This window comes from Xenopus laevis, chromosome 4L (assembly GCF_017654675.1).
Source record: "Xenopus laevis strain J_2021 chromosome 4L, Xenopus_laevis_v10.1, whole genome shotgun sequence".
Taxonomy (NCBI): Eukaryota; Metazoa; Chordata; class Amphibia; order Anura; family Pipidae; genus Xenopus; species Xenopus laevis.
Genome location: NC_054377.1, coordinates 17,821,520 through 17,835,821, shown reverse-complemented (window position 1 = coordinate 17,835,821; position 14,302 = coordinate 17,821,520). Strand labels below are relative to the sequence as shown.

Here is a 14,302-nt window from a genome sequence, read left to right as displayed (position 1 = left end):
AGAGGGCTCCCCAGAGCTGGAAGCCTTGGGATCTCATCCAGGGGAAAATCAGTTACATCAGTCCCTGCCCCAGTGGAGCTTGAAATCTAAGATCCCTGTCACATACATTAGGACTGTTTTAATCAGGAGTCAAGAAGTTTGCCTCTATGTTTTTGGTATGTTGGAGGAAACCCATTCAGGCAACATGCAAACTCCTTGCAGATAGTGCCCAAGCTGGAACCCAAGATCCAAGATCTGCAGAAGGCAGAAGTGCTACAGCATCCATCACAACAGCCATGTAGACCCATCAGCTGCAGATTTATGGCCCAAGTGGATTTTTCGGCTGGATAACTGACATTTAGACAATCTCTGATCTGATTTGGATTAAGACAGACACCGTTTTGTGAACATACACAGGCCAGTAGTCTAGGGTGTGTTGAGTTGGAAGTCAAACATTAGACCAGGTATAGAACCAAAGTTATCCATTGCCATCCTAGAACACTCATTCACACACCTTGCGATGGAATTGTTTTTCAAGGCTGCCAAATCACTAGATCCCTGTCCGATTTTACCAACAGTGTGGTCCAAGGGCCTACAAACGGATCTTACTGTGGGCTTATGGAGATCAGCCAGAGTTTTTAAACCTGCCGGAAAGGGATCTTCAGGAGGTCTCCAAAATGCACATTAGATTTTTTTTTTACATTGAAAACTTTATGTACTTCTAGTGTCAGCTGGTTCCCTGTGAAGTCAATTGGAGGAGGCAGGCACAGATTTGGGTTTTTTTTTCACCAGCTGTATGCCATTAGCCTTACGGAAAACAGTTTTTTCACTGTAATTGCGAGCAAATCAAACCATTTCCATTCAATCAGCGAAAACATCTAAACAATAAAATATTGGGGCTGACAAATAACACCTGCCCTGATTTTCCCTACATCCATTGTGCCTCAAATCTGATTTTGTATAGCAGACACCTAACAATCCCAGAAGCCGTGAGCCATTTGTTTAGAAGTCTCTTGTGTGGACACTGCGTGATCCCCACACTGAGAGCCTGAGAGAGAGATGGAGTTATTTAGCCTTTCAGTATGGAAGTTATGGGGTCTGCAAGAAGTACAAAGGATGGTGCCTAAAGCCATGGGCTGCTGATTTATTCCAGATGTGTTCCCAAGCAAACAAATAGTAAAAATGATCATGGAAGAGAGCAGAGAAAAAGAGACGTCTGTGTAGGAGGGGGGCGGGTGTGGATGGAATGACTCTTTCACATAACAAGCAAAAACATTCAAATTCACATTTGTGTAGGTTTCATGGCCTTTTCTTCCGAAATAACAATCTGGTTAATGCATAGAAATATACACAAATACATGCATGAACATGCTGCTATTTTAGAAGTTCCTGCAATAAATCTTGCATTATTATAAGGACACGTTCTATTAGAAAAGCATGTCACTGTCGCTTTAAAAACAATCATGGTGCTGTTATCTCTTTTTACATCGAAGTCCTTGCCTTCCCCCCAGCCCAGCTCTGGCAGCCCTTCTCCCTAAGCTGTTGCACTGGTGTAAACAGTGTCTTTAAAGATAGGCATATATTATAATACAGTATATATATACAGTATATTGTATCTTAAGTGACCTCATCACTCAAGTAGTTATGTTGTGTATTTCACCCTGTGGCAAAAACACTGGCACAGTCGCTGGGGGTGCCAGTTTGTTAGGCATTCCCCTATGAATTTAATCCCTTGCACCCCCGGGAATCGGGATGATGCTCCTCTTTGCTGAAAAATACACCAGTCCTAGGAACCTTGTATGTGAAGTACAGCACTGCAATTTTTTATGAATTTCCAATGGGTTTTTTGGATGACCCAGGCCCAGTGCATACACAGTAACATGAAATAGCATGACATTTTTCTAGCCGGGTCTAAGGTTAGCAATTCTGTTCCTAACAAATTGGCACCCCACCCCCTATCCTTGTTCTTTAACCCAAATTGTTAAATATACCCTTCTTTAAAGATAAACAGTTTTAGGAGACTGGGACAAAACTGGTGTTATAGAGGGGGTAATGTGGGTTACATTTTGTATCTATTATACAGGTATGAGATCCATCATCTGGAAGGCCATTATCCATAAATCTCCTAATTACTGGAAGGCCTCTCAATTTTTAATCAAAAAATTGATTTCCCTTTTCTCTGTAATAAAGATACAGTACCTTGTACTTGATTACCAACTAAGATATAATTAATCCTTATTAGGGGCAAAACAATCCTTTTGCGTTTATTTAATGTTTAAATTAATCTTAAGTAGACATTGTTTACAGATCAAAATTCCAGCGAGATCCCTCATCCGGAAAAGCCGACTATTCTGCATAATAAGTCCCATATCCGTAGTGTATTAGAGATTAAAGAGGTTGTTCACCTTTAAGATAACTTTTAGCATTCTGTTGAGAGTGATATTATGAGACAATTTGCATTTGTTTTAAATTTTTTATTATTTAAGATTTTTGAGTTATTTAGTCTTTTTATTTAGCAGCTTTTCAATTTGCATTTTAAGCAATGTAGTTGCTAGCGTCCAAATTACCCTCGAAACCATGCACAGATTTAAATATGAGACTGGAATATGAATAGGAAAGGCCTGAATAGAAAGATGAGTAATAAAAAGTAGCAATTACAATACTTTTGCAGCCTTACTGAGCATTTGCTTTTTAGAAGGGGACAGCGACACCCATTTGAAAGCTGCGAACAGTCAGAAGAAAAGGGCAAATAACTGTAAAATTATAATAAATATATAATGAAGACCAACTGAAAAGTTGCTTACAATTGGCCATTCTATAACATAATAAAAGTTATCTTAAAAGTGAAGCATCCCTTTAACAAGCACACCATTTCAGGGTAACAGAACATTATATTTGAATGCATACGAAACCCTGTTTTTATTTAGCATTGCTCGTCCTTTGATATCTGTAAACAATTATTTATTTATTTATTGCTTATTTAATTATTATTTTTGGTGATAGATAGGGGCAGATTCCCTGAAGGGCAAAGTGACTAACGCTAGTGAAAATTCACCAGCGTGATGTCATTTCAGAACTTTGCCGATTTCGGTGCAGACGTCACTTCACTAGCGATGGAGATGGATGCTAGCGTTACTTCGCACTTTAACGCCAGGTGAATTTTCGCTCTGGCGAGCGGATATAACTCCGCAAATTCACTAATATGCAGATTTTACTGAACATTACCTCATTTGGCAGACTTGCCTTTGCCAGCTCAGACCAGGTGAAGTGCAATGGAGTGCATAGGACCTCAATTCCTCAATTTTTAGTGCAAAAGTCCCAAAAATCGCTGGTGTCTTTTCCTTTTTTCTGAGTGATAGCCTGCAAAGGTTTGTAACATACGGCCATGTAACTTTATCATTTCCCGCCATATGCAAATTAGGCGACGCTAGCGCATCTTCGCTTTGATTGCGAAGTAACGCTAGCGAAAATTCGCCAGCTTTTGGCACACTGGATGCAACTTCACACTTTAGGGAATTTAAGTTGTCCTAGCGAATTAACACCTGGCGAAGTGTTGCGATGGCTGCGAAGCCGTCGCTGGCGAATTTTCGCATGTTAGGGAATTTGCCCCTTAAGCAGGGCCGGATTTACATAGTGGGCGCCCCTAGACCCACTGCCGTTCGTAGCCCCTTTCCCCTCCCCTTTATTCGTGCAAATTGTCATCATCAATGGGGATTGCCGCATAGGAAATTTAAAAAATGATTGTATCTCCAGCACATTCTCAGCGTTTTTGAACCAATGTGGGTGTGGTTCAGGCCCGGACTGGCAATCTGTGGGTTCTGGCAAATGCCAGAGGGGCTGCTGTAAGTTGCCATATACAGTACTATTTATTGGGCTGGTGAGGTGCTGTTTGGGCCTCTGTGTAGCTGAAATGCCAGGGCTTATTTTGAATCTCAGTCCAGACCTGGTGTGGTTGGTCAGCATATCGCCCCCCTAAAATCCTGCCGCCCTAGGCCCGGGCCTTGGTGGCCTTTCCACAAATCCGGGTCTGCCCTTAAGCTTTATATAAATGCCCAATTTGATAACATTGGGGACGGCACCATAAAGGAGTTTGATGTTTGTAGAAATTATTTTCTGCACTTGGGTATTTATTCACATGGTGTGGACAGCTGTTGACACAAATATGAAGCCAAGCAAGAGATTGAATGAATTACAGAATGAAACAGGAGAATCATGGGGGCTTGCTTACAAGAGCTTACAGTCTCAATATGAATTAACCAGCATTGTACATTTCCTTGTTACTGCTTGAATGGCGTTTACTGCATTTATGTGTGTCTGTGCTCTCAGGCTTACAATGCAGAATGTGGTCACGTGAAAATTTTGGATAAGGTTTTTATAACAGTGGAAGACTGATAAAGAGTCTTTAAACCTTTTGTTTTGTGATATCCCAGCAAACAAGCACGCGAGCCAATAATAAAGGCCAGTTCCAAACACACACAGTCACACAGACCAGATACAGACACACGCAATCTTGGCACATGAGGCACAGTGACATCTGGGAGTGGAGAAAAAGCTTTGCCAGATGTGGGGCCGTTTCCTTCTTGTTATGATGTGAGGGGCTCCTATCCCATCAACCTCATCAGCCCAGCCGAGAGGGAGAAAGTGAGTCAAAAGGAGGGAAAGCAAGACGAGGGGAGAAGGAAGGCAAGGGAAATGGCAAGCTCCTGGGTTTGATAGAGTGTAGTAGTAAATAGAGAGAGAGAGGGAGAGAAAGAAGGTTCAGGAGAAAAAGAGAGAGAGGGAGGGGGTCAAGGAAACAGAGAGATAAGAGTGACACCGGACAGGGGAACTGATAGAGGGGAGGCTGAGAGACATGCAAGAGGGGGTGGGAGAGACACAGTTAGTATAGACAGAGGGATGAGGAAAGGTTAAAAAAAAAGAGCAAGGAAGGGAACAAGCAACACAACCAGAGAGGGACGAGGAGAGGTAAGGAAAAACAAAACCTCTCCAGAGAGAGTAAGAGAGAGAGCACAGGAAATAGACAGAGGAAGGTACTCACACAGTCAGGGAAAGTGGCAGAGCAATAAGTAAAAAGACTGAGAGAGAGAGAGACAGAAACGCAGAAAGATCCCACTCTATTGGCCGTTGGATTTGGGGCTGGCTCGGTGTGCATCATGCTCCCATTTTGGCTGGGGATGTCCTGCTTACTGCTGCTCATTTCTGAAACAGGAGGGAGAGTTTATAAGGGGAGGAAGAAGCCACCGGCACTGACAGCGCAAAGGTATACTGACTTTCTTGTTCTTACACAGTGATGGTACTCTGTACATTCTGCATATGTGTCTGACACACCGGCACTGCATTACAAGCAGAGATACTGTTTGATACACACACCCTGCCTTATCCATAGGTCATGTGTTGGACAAAGGCATGATACGCTATAAGAAGCAGTGACACTTTATTATAAACACACTGTGAATGTTTTAGGCATATTGATGCTGAAATAGGCACAGAGATACTGAACTACACAAAAAGATACTGCATGAAATCCACAGGGCATGAGTCTAATGATACTGTAAGGGACAGAGACACTGAATTCAATGAATAAATACTGAACGTCAGGCATTCTTCATGTGTGTGACATAGGGAGGACACCCTATGATACACTGAGATACACAAATAGATACTGTTTGTTCTGCACAGTTTATGTTTGTGAAGCACAGATGCTGTATTAGAAGCAGAGCAGTTATATTGCACAGGGGTGAGATTCTATATAAAACTGAGATACTAAATAACATAGATACTGTATGGTAGTCACAGGTCATCTGTTTGATGCTACTATAAGAAATAGAGATACAGGGATAGGACTTGTCATCCAGAATGCCCAGGACCTGGAGTTTTCTGGATAATGGGTCTTTCTGTAACTTGGATCTTCATACCTTACCTACTAGAACATAAGGTAAACATTAAATAAACCCAATAGTCTGGTTTTGCTTCCAATAAGGATTAATTATATCTGAGTTGGGATCAAGTACAAGCTACTGTTTTATTATTACAGAGAAAAAGGAAATCATTTTTAAAAAATTTAGATTATTTGGATAAAAAGGAATCCATGGGAGACGGCCTTACTATAATTTGATGCTTTCTGGATAACAGGTTTCCTGAAAATAGATCCCATACCTGTACTGCATTAAACATACAGATGCTGTATGGTATGCATTGTTCTTGGTTTAACAAAGGTATTGTACTACATACATAAGAATGGCTTGGATGATTTTTTGGACAGACATAATATCAAAGGCTATTGTGATACTAAACTCTATAGTTAGTATAGATATGGGTATATAGAATTTATGTGAAAGTAGGGAGGGATGTGTCTATGGATGCTGGGTTTTCATTTGGAGGGGTTGAACTTGATGGTATTTTTTCAACCCAATTTAACTATGTAACTATGTAACTATACCTTGTTTCATGTGTTAGACATACGGCATGCCTTATTTCATACAAATATACTCTATTACAAGTGGCAAACACACAGCTATCTTATATATTCATATACTGTATTGAACATGAGTGTTAAAGGAGCGGTTTACTTTTAGTATGTTATAGAATGGCCAATTCTAAGGGCAGAGACACACTGGCAGATTTACATTTTAGCCGGCGGAAAGGCAGGGAAGGCAGTTTGGGGAGATTAGTTGCCCCGAAGAAGAGGAGATTTCTCACCGGGCGACTAATCTCCCCAAATCTGCCTGTGTGCCCTGACCCTAAAAGAAAAAAAAATTAAGGCCAGTGGAAATTGCCAGTGGAAAATTTTCTAAGGGCACAGAGACGCTGGCAGATTCAGGGAGATTAGTTGCCCGGAGACAAATCTCCTCTTCTTCGGGCGACTTATCTCCCCGAACTGCCTCCCCTGCCTTCTTGCCGGCTAAAATGTAAATCGCCGGCGGGATGGCACTCGGAGCGATTGATTTTCCGAAGTTGCCTCATGAGGAAACTTCGGGCGACTACGAAAAACGAAGTCAGTGGGAAGGCAGGGGAGGCAGTTCGGGTAGATTAGTAGCCCCAAAGAAGAGGAGATTTGTCGCCGGGTGACTAAACTCCCAGAATTTGCCTGTGTGCCCTGACCCTTATAGTTTTTTAAATTATTTAACAGACTCTTCACAGTTTTCAAATGGGGGTCACTGACCCCATCTAAAAACAAATGCTCTGTACGGTTACACAATTATGTTACTTTTTATTACTCATCTTTCTATTCACTCCATCTGCCATTGACTTCTGCATGATCTCGACAGGTTTTATCTGGTGTATTTTTGGATTCTAGCTTATACACCATCAGGGCAAAATAAATCTTGAAAAATTGTAGGTTTTTTTAACTACTTAAATCTACTAAAAAATCATGTAAACATTAATTAAATCCAAAAGGATTGTTTTGCCCCCAATAAGCATGAATTATACATTAGGATCAAGTACAAGATTCTGTTTTATTATAACAGAGAAAAGGAAATTATTTTAAAAAAAATATTATTTGATTAAAATGAAGTGCATGGGAGATAGCCTTCCCATAATTTGGAGCATTCTGGTCAACGGGTTTCTCAGTAATGGATCCCATACCTGTATTATAAATGACAACACACAAGAGCCACATAGAACCTTCAACCTTTAAAATAAATACTTAGAAATGGTGTTCAGTGATATTATCAGTTGTATCACTTGTGTTATGCGACTTGTTGAAACTTGTGCCACCTTATTTCTTTATATGATCATGGAACTCCTACTCCTCTGTTACTTTTAATACATTTCTATGTTATTTTACAACAGGGGGCATTATTCCCTGTATTATTCCCTCCAAGGCGGAGTGGATAATTAGATTACCCATGCATAGATAACCTGCCTGCAAAATGGCCTTGTGCTAAAAAAACACAGCAGAGAACACTTTTTTCATTTGAGTTGTTTTCAGTTTGTTCAACAGAAAAATACTTTTTTTCAGTTGCTTTGCATCTTTTTTTTTTACTGTATTTCCAAAATTTAAGTTGAAAGTTTAATGTTCATGTCTCTGGTGTTTCAGTCTGGCAGCTCAGTAATTCAGGTTCAGATTCTGAATTGTTACAATTTGCTCCATTAGTTGATCCATTTCTCAGCAGCATCTGTGGGGATATTAGCAACTATTGTATCAATTCTAACAGCTGTTTTTAAAGGAGAATTAAAGGTTAAAACTAATTATATTTATCAAAAAGGTCTATATAAATACACCAGTTAACCCTCAATTAATGCTGTTCTGAGTCCTCTGTCAAAAGAAACACAGTATTTATTTCCTTCTATTGTGTACACATAGGCTTCTGTATCAGACTTCCTGTTTTCAGCTTAAACCTCCAGGGCTAGGGCTTGAGCATGCTCAGTTTGCTCCTATCTCCCTCTCCCTCCTCTCCACCCTGCTGTAATCTGAGCCCAGAGCTATGAGTGAGACAGGGAGAGACTCAGGCAGGAAGTGATGTCACACCAAACTAATATGGCAGCTGCTATCCTAACCAAACAGAGAGCTTCTAGATCTGTTTACTCGGGTAAGGTAAAGCATTCTGCAGAATAAATATAGTCTCATAGCTTGCACTATTGTGGGTAATCTATTGGTAATAAACTGTCTGTAGCTTTCCTTCTCCTTTAAAGGTGGCCATAGATGTAACAATTACGATCTTTCTTGGAAAAGATCTTTCCAAGAAAGATTGTTTGTTTCAATACACATGTGTAGAGCTGAATCATCAGATAACAGGTAGAAACAATAGAATTCTACCCGTATCTGACTATTCCGCACTAACAATGACTGATGTTTGGGTGACTTCAAAGGCACCCGATCAAAATTTTCTGTCCAGCCCGATCGACGAGCCGACCGATATCCATGTCTTTTGCTGATATTGGTCAGCTCCTTTCCATCCATTCACGTACTGAATATCGCACAAAAATGTGTTTCGTACAATATTATCGGTGCGTCTATGACCACCTTTAGGGTGGTGGCAGACGAGGAAGTCTCACTTCGGGCGACTTTGGAAACCCGAAGCAATTCATATGCCATCCTGCAGGGGATTCGTATTCTTGCCCATATTTGTCGCCCGAAGTAGCGAAGCTTTATCGCTGGGCAACTAATCTCCCCGTCTTCCACCACCCTAAGGGTAGGGACACACTGGGCGATTTGGGGAGATTTAGTCGCCTGGCGACTAATCGCAGCGACTTTTCTCCCCGAATGCCTCCCCTCACTCTGCGCCTGGATAAAATGAAAAGTCGCCGGCACTAATCACATACGGCGATTCGTTTTCCGAAATCGCCCGAAGTTGCCTCACGAGGAAACTTCGGGCGACTTCGGAAAACAAATCGCCGCGTGTGATTAGCGCAGGCGATTTTTCATTTTATCCAGGCGCATAGTGAGGGGAGGCATTCGGGGAAGATTGGTCGTGGAAAGTCGCGGCGATTAGTCGCCAGGCGACTAAATCTCCCCAAATCGCCCAGTGTGTCCCTACCCTAAAGAAACTCAGGGATTAAGCTCAGGAGGGACAAAGATAAGAAATGTATCAACTAAATGTATTATTTTAGAACAGTTACAGAGTTGGAGACCCCCCCCCCCTCCCAGAGCTGCCTTCCGCCAGCAAGAATACGAACCGCCGGCGGGATTGCTTCGGATTTCAGAAGTCGCCTCACGAGGCAACTTTGGAAATCTGAATAGATAACGCTGACGATTCATATTGTTGCCAGCGGGAAGGCAGTACCAGGAGATTAGTCACCCGCAGTAGAATAGACTTGCCGATGGGCGACTAATCTCCCCATCTGCCACCACCAAAAAAACAAGTGCTCTGTAAGGCTACAAATGTATTGGTATTTGTTACTTTTTATTACTCATCTCCTGTTCATGTTCCAGTCTCTTATTTAAATCAATGCGCGGCTGCTAGAGTAGGGGTTGTGTATGTGTGGTAGGGATGCCACAAATCCACTATTTTGGATTTGGCCGAACCCCCGAATCCTTTGCAAAATATTCGGCCGAAATACTGAACCGAATCCTAATTTGCATATGCAAATTAGGGGTGGGAAGGAGAAAACATTTTTTTACTTCCTTGTTTTGTGACAAAAGCCACGAGATTTCCCTCCCCGACCTCTAATTCACATATGCAAATTAGGATTGGGTTCGGCCGGGCAGAAGGATTTGAATCCTGCTGAAAAAGGCAGAATCCTGAACCAAAACCTGGATTCGGTGCATCCCTAATGTGTGGACCTCAATGGGCCCAGACTCCCCCCATCTGATACTGCTACTGGTATACTCATGAGCGAGGACTGTGTACCCCATTGTGGAATCTCTCTATATTTTAATAAAAGAGTACCTGGTGGATAAATCCAGCTTTAAGGTAGCCTTACAGAGCATTTTGATTTTTAGACGGGGTCTGTGACCCCTATCTGAAAGCTGGAAAGAGTCAGAAGACGAAAGACAAATAATTCAACTATAAAAAAATTAAAAATGAAGGCCAATTGAAAAGTTGCTTAGCATTAGCCATTCTATAGCATACTAAAAGTGACCCACTCCTTTGAAAGCCCATCTTGAAGGTCAATCAAGTTGGGAATTTGAGGAGAAAACATACTTGCTGTCTTAACCCCACTTGTAATAAAAGGCACAAACTCTGCTCAGGTGTGTCAGTGTCACGATTCCACCAGCTGGTCTTTTGCTACATTGTTTCAGGAGTCATAACCAGCTGTACAGAGAATATGAACAACCAAACAGACAGACACCGCTTTCGGTACAAATGACCTTTACAAATAACCATATAACCAGTGAAAGTTTCTAATCAATGCATGTTGTAAAAGTTGCTTAGAATGATATTTCTGTAAAGGCAGTATTTGTGTGGCATCCCTGTTAATACACCAGCACACACACACACAGGGGAAAATGTGCAGCTGCTTTCACGCCTCAGCCTTGGCACTAATGCTCAGTGAAACATTCCAAATGTCTCTGGAATTAGCAGTAAATCATGAAACCATATTTTGCGGAACCTTTGATGCTAATACTTGGGTTCGCTTGGAAAAGTGTATCAAGTATGAACACTTTTAGCACTTCAGCGGTGAGGTTATCAGGACTTTATAGTGTCCAACATTATGACTTCACTAACGTTATGCTCTGTGCATGGGAAAATGCCTTGACTTATTTGCAAGTGCTCTACATAGGATATGTTGGCTGTTTTATTCAGTATTCTGTTTGTCTTGTCTCACATAAAACATATAAAACATCATTTTCTTGTGCAGTTCAGCATGGCTTCTGCACTTTGCCGCCGGGCGACTAATCTCCCCGAATCTGACCGCACTAAGGCACACTTTTAGTTCTTGTGCACTTGAATAAAAGTAAATGTCCCCTACAGGATAACATTTATGTAGGTTTTATCTTATGCTTTATTGTGCCTCCATTAAAGGGGTTGTGCACCTTTAAGTTAACTAGTAATTCGCCTGTCACAAACTCTCGGCTTATTTCCACATTTCGCCACCGGCAAATAAATTTGCTTATCTCCAGCGAAAATTCGATGGTGAAAATTCTCCAGTGTCAAAGAATTTTGGACACGGATCCGAAAAGTCGTTTGCGTCAGTGCCAGCGCCAAAATTAAGTGACATTCTCGGACATGCGTCCAAAATTTCGGACGTGCGTTTCACGTTTTTTTGGATAATTTTTTCGCCATTTAGATTTGCATATACAATATACGGGAAGGAAAAAAGAAGGAAAACCGTTTAACACGGTTAAACATTGTTTTTTATTCCTTGTTTTCTGATGAAAAGTAATGTGATTTTAAGGATTTGGATTCAGTTTGGCCAGGCACGAGGATTTCGGCTTAATCGGAATCCTGCTTTAAAAATGCATCCCTACTTTAATGGAAAACTAAACTTTTAGTTTACTTTGAAAAACCTTTTCTAAATTGCAATTTATGCAGTTCACATCATTTTTAAAAAAAATTGTTTCGAAGATATTAGTAGTTTTACACAGATAATTCTCTGCTTTAAGCCGAGAGTCTCTAAGCTGCTGCACCAGTCGACTGCAAGTGTGTTGAATGCAAAAATGCTCAAAAGTGCACTCTGAGTAATTTTACATTATATTTTTGATTCTGTTATTTCCCCCCCCAATGTCAAATGGTCAACTCATCTTTAATTATTAAACAGGCTAGACAAAAAACAGCCTCAATACTTTTTGCCTAATTGCTGATGAACCTACTACTTGATGTAAAGCTCAGACCAGATACGTAGTTAGATTGATGCGACATGGTGTTTATTTTCCTCTGGCATTTTTAGTTGGCAGGGAAACAATCAAATTTGTCCATGCCACATATCACTGGCTTTAATTAACAGTTAATGGCTATAAGAATTGAGCTTCTCTGCATGTATCAGTGTTACCAAGATCTACCTTCTCTACTGTTGATGGGTTCTCTCTTACAGTTGGGGCACAGTGGATACCCTGTAAGCATTGGAAAGCTCAAAATATATTTTAGAAGATTTGCTGCCATTTAGCATAATTGTGTTTCTCTTTTTAGGCTCCGCTCCGGACCTCATGTTTGCTACTCAGGGATGGGAGCAGGTTGCTGCCCAGGCTGGAAAGTGTCTCCTGGCACAGGGCAGTGCCTTCAGCGTAAGTCTTTGCTGGACTAGGGTCAGACTGGCCTGGCAGGTTATTGAGGAATGTCCCCTTATAATGGTGCACAGAGTGGACCATTAGAGGTCTGGTTCTCAGGTGGTACCTAGACTAAGTGATTCACTCCAACACTGTGGTTGACCTTACAGCAATATGCCTATTAGAGATGCATGTACTCATTCAAGTAGTATGCAGGCAGTACAAGGGAGAAAGGTAAAGACATTACTTTTGGCAATCAGCATTTACAGGACTAAGGATAATGTAAAGAAAGGCTGTGTGACATTTGCCTAAATCTACTGTCCTTCTGCTAAAGGGAAGCTTCTGTCAGTGAGAGACAACCCATACAGCCTACCTGGCCTTGCAACTACTAATTAGCTTGCATCCATATTTCATTTGCATGGATACAGCTAGGTTATAACTATGAAAAATTTCCCGATTTAAAAATCTCGCTTAAACACAGAAGATGGACGGCTAACATCTGTCTCTGTTTTATTCAGCCCTTTGTTCATTTGGCTGTGGAAGTGGGTTCTGCGTTGCTCCAAATGTATGTTCCTGCCGGGATGGGCATCAAGGTGTCACTTGTGCAGGTAAAGGTTGACTTGGAAATGCCAGGTCTGGTTTTATTGATGACAAACATGGTAAACTGATTCCTTTTCTCATTATAGATGAATTTTCCAGTGAACATGAAAAAGCCTTGGAAGACAAAGGTCAGTCACAAAAATATGGTTTAATATTCCATTTGAATATACACAGCGCACCCAATTTTACAGATGATGATGGTTACCTTACTAGGCTATATCAAGGAATATTATGTATGATAATATTAGCATATAATGACTCTGTAATAGGGTTACTGCTCTTCACCTGGCACACTGTGGAATGCAGTAGTTGTTGGTAGGAGCCTGGGAGTAGAGGAAGATGGCAGCAGTAGAATAAGATTTTGATAGTAAGTCTTGCTTAGCCTAATCTACAGGAGTCCTTCCTGGGCCCCACAGTATAAATCTTTTCACTGCCCTAATAGGCTTTGAGAGGGACCAGAAATCCTTACCAGGCTTCCTAACCCTCTGGCCTACTCCTGCTCCCAATATTGTTACACCACTGTCTGTAACGCTTCAACGTCAACAGCACCAATACTTCATTGATGGCCATCTTTACCAAATGGGCACAAGTTTTGAAAATTTTTTATTACCAGTAATTTTTCTCCAATTAGTTCCAACTTCCAACATTTAGCTGAACCATTAAGTCCAGACTTGCAGTGGCCGCCACCTTAAATGTATTCACACACAGGCGTCAATAGCTACTTGAACAGTATTTCATCACATTCGAACAGCCTCAGCACATTGACCTTCATCTTCTGCCTTAAGCTCCCCATAGACGGGACGATTCTTCTTGCCGAACGACCGATTTTAGGGAAGCCCGACCAATCCTTCGAAATTATCGTGCGGTTAGTGGTATTCAAACGATCGTACATCTTACGATTTTTCGGTCGACATCTGTCGGGAAATTTATCGGCCAGGTCAAAAAATCGTTGTCGGTCCCAGTACAATCTATCTATGTTTGCAGGGCCAAGCAGGCAGCTCCCCTTTGTTTTCCTGGTAAATTGGTCTTTTAAGTTGATGGTAAATTCGTACGATCGTACGATCGTTCTGAGAAGATGGTGGTCTCACGATCAGGATCTGATCTTTTAAAAATCTCAACATCTATGGCCAG

The 14,302-nt window shown here is 41.4% G+C and overlaps 1 protein-coding gene across 1 annotated transcript in view; it reads left to right on the top strand.

Moving 5' to 3' along the window:
- Positions 1–4,444: 4,444 nt before the first annotated feature.
- vwce.L (von Willebrand factor C and EGF domains L homeolog) overlaps positions 4,445–14,302 on the top strand; it is a 51,780-nt gene continuing 41,922 nt past the window's right edge. The window contains exons 1-4 of the mRNA XM_041589940.1: positions 4,445–5,239; positions 12,495–12,589; positions 13,090–13,179; positions 13,258–13,299. Of these exons, the coding sequence (XP_041445874.1) occupies positions 5,133–5,239; positions 12,495–12,589; positions 13,090–13,179; positions 13,258–13,299 (334 nt within the window). The 5' untranslated portion in view covers positions 4,445–5,132. The remainder of the gene's footprint in view (positions 5,240–12,494; positions 12,590–13,089; positions 13,180–13,257; positions 13,300–14,302) is intronic.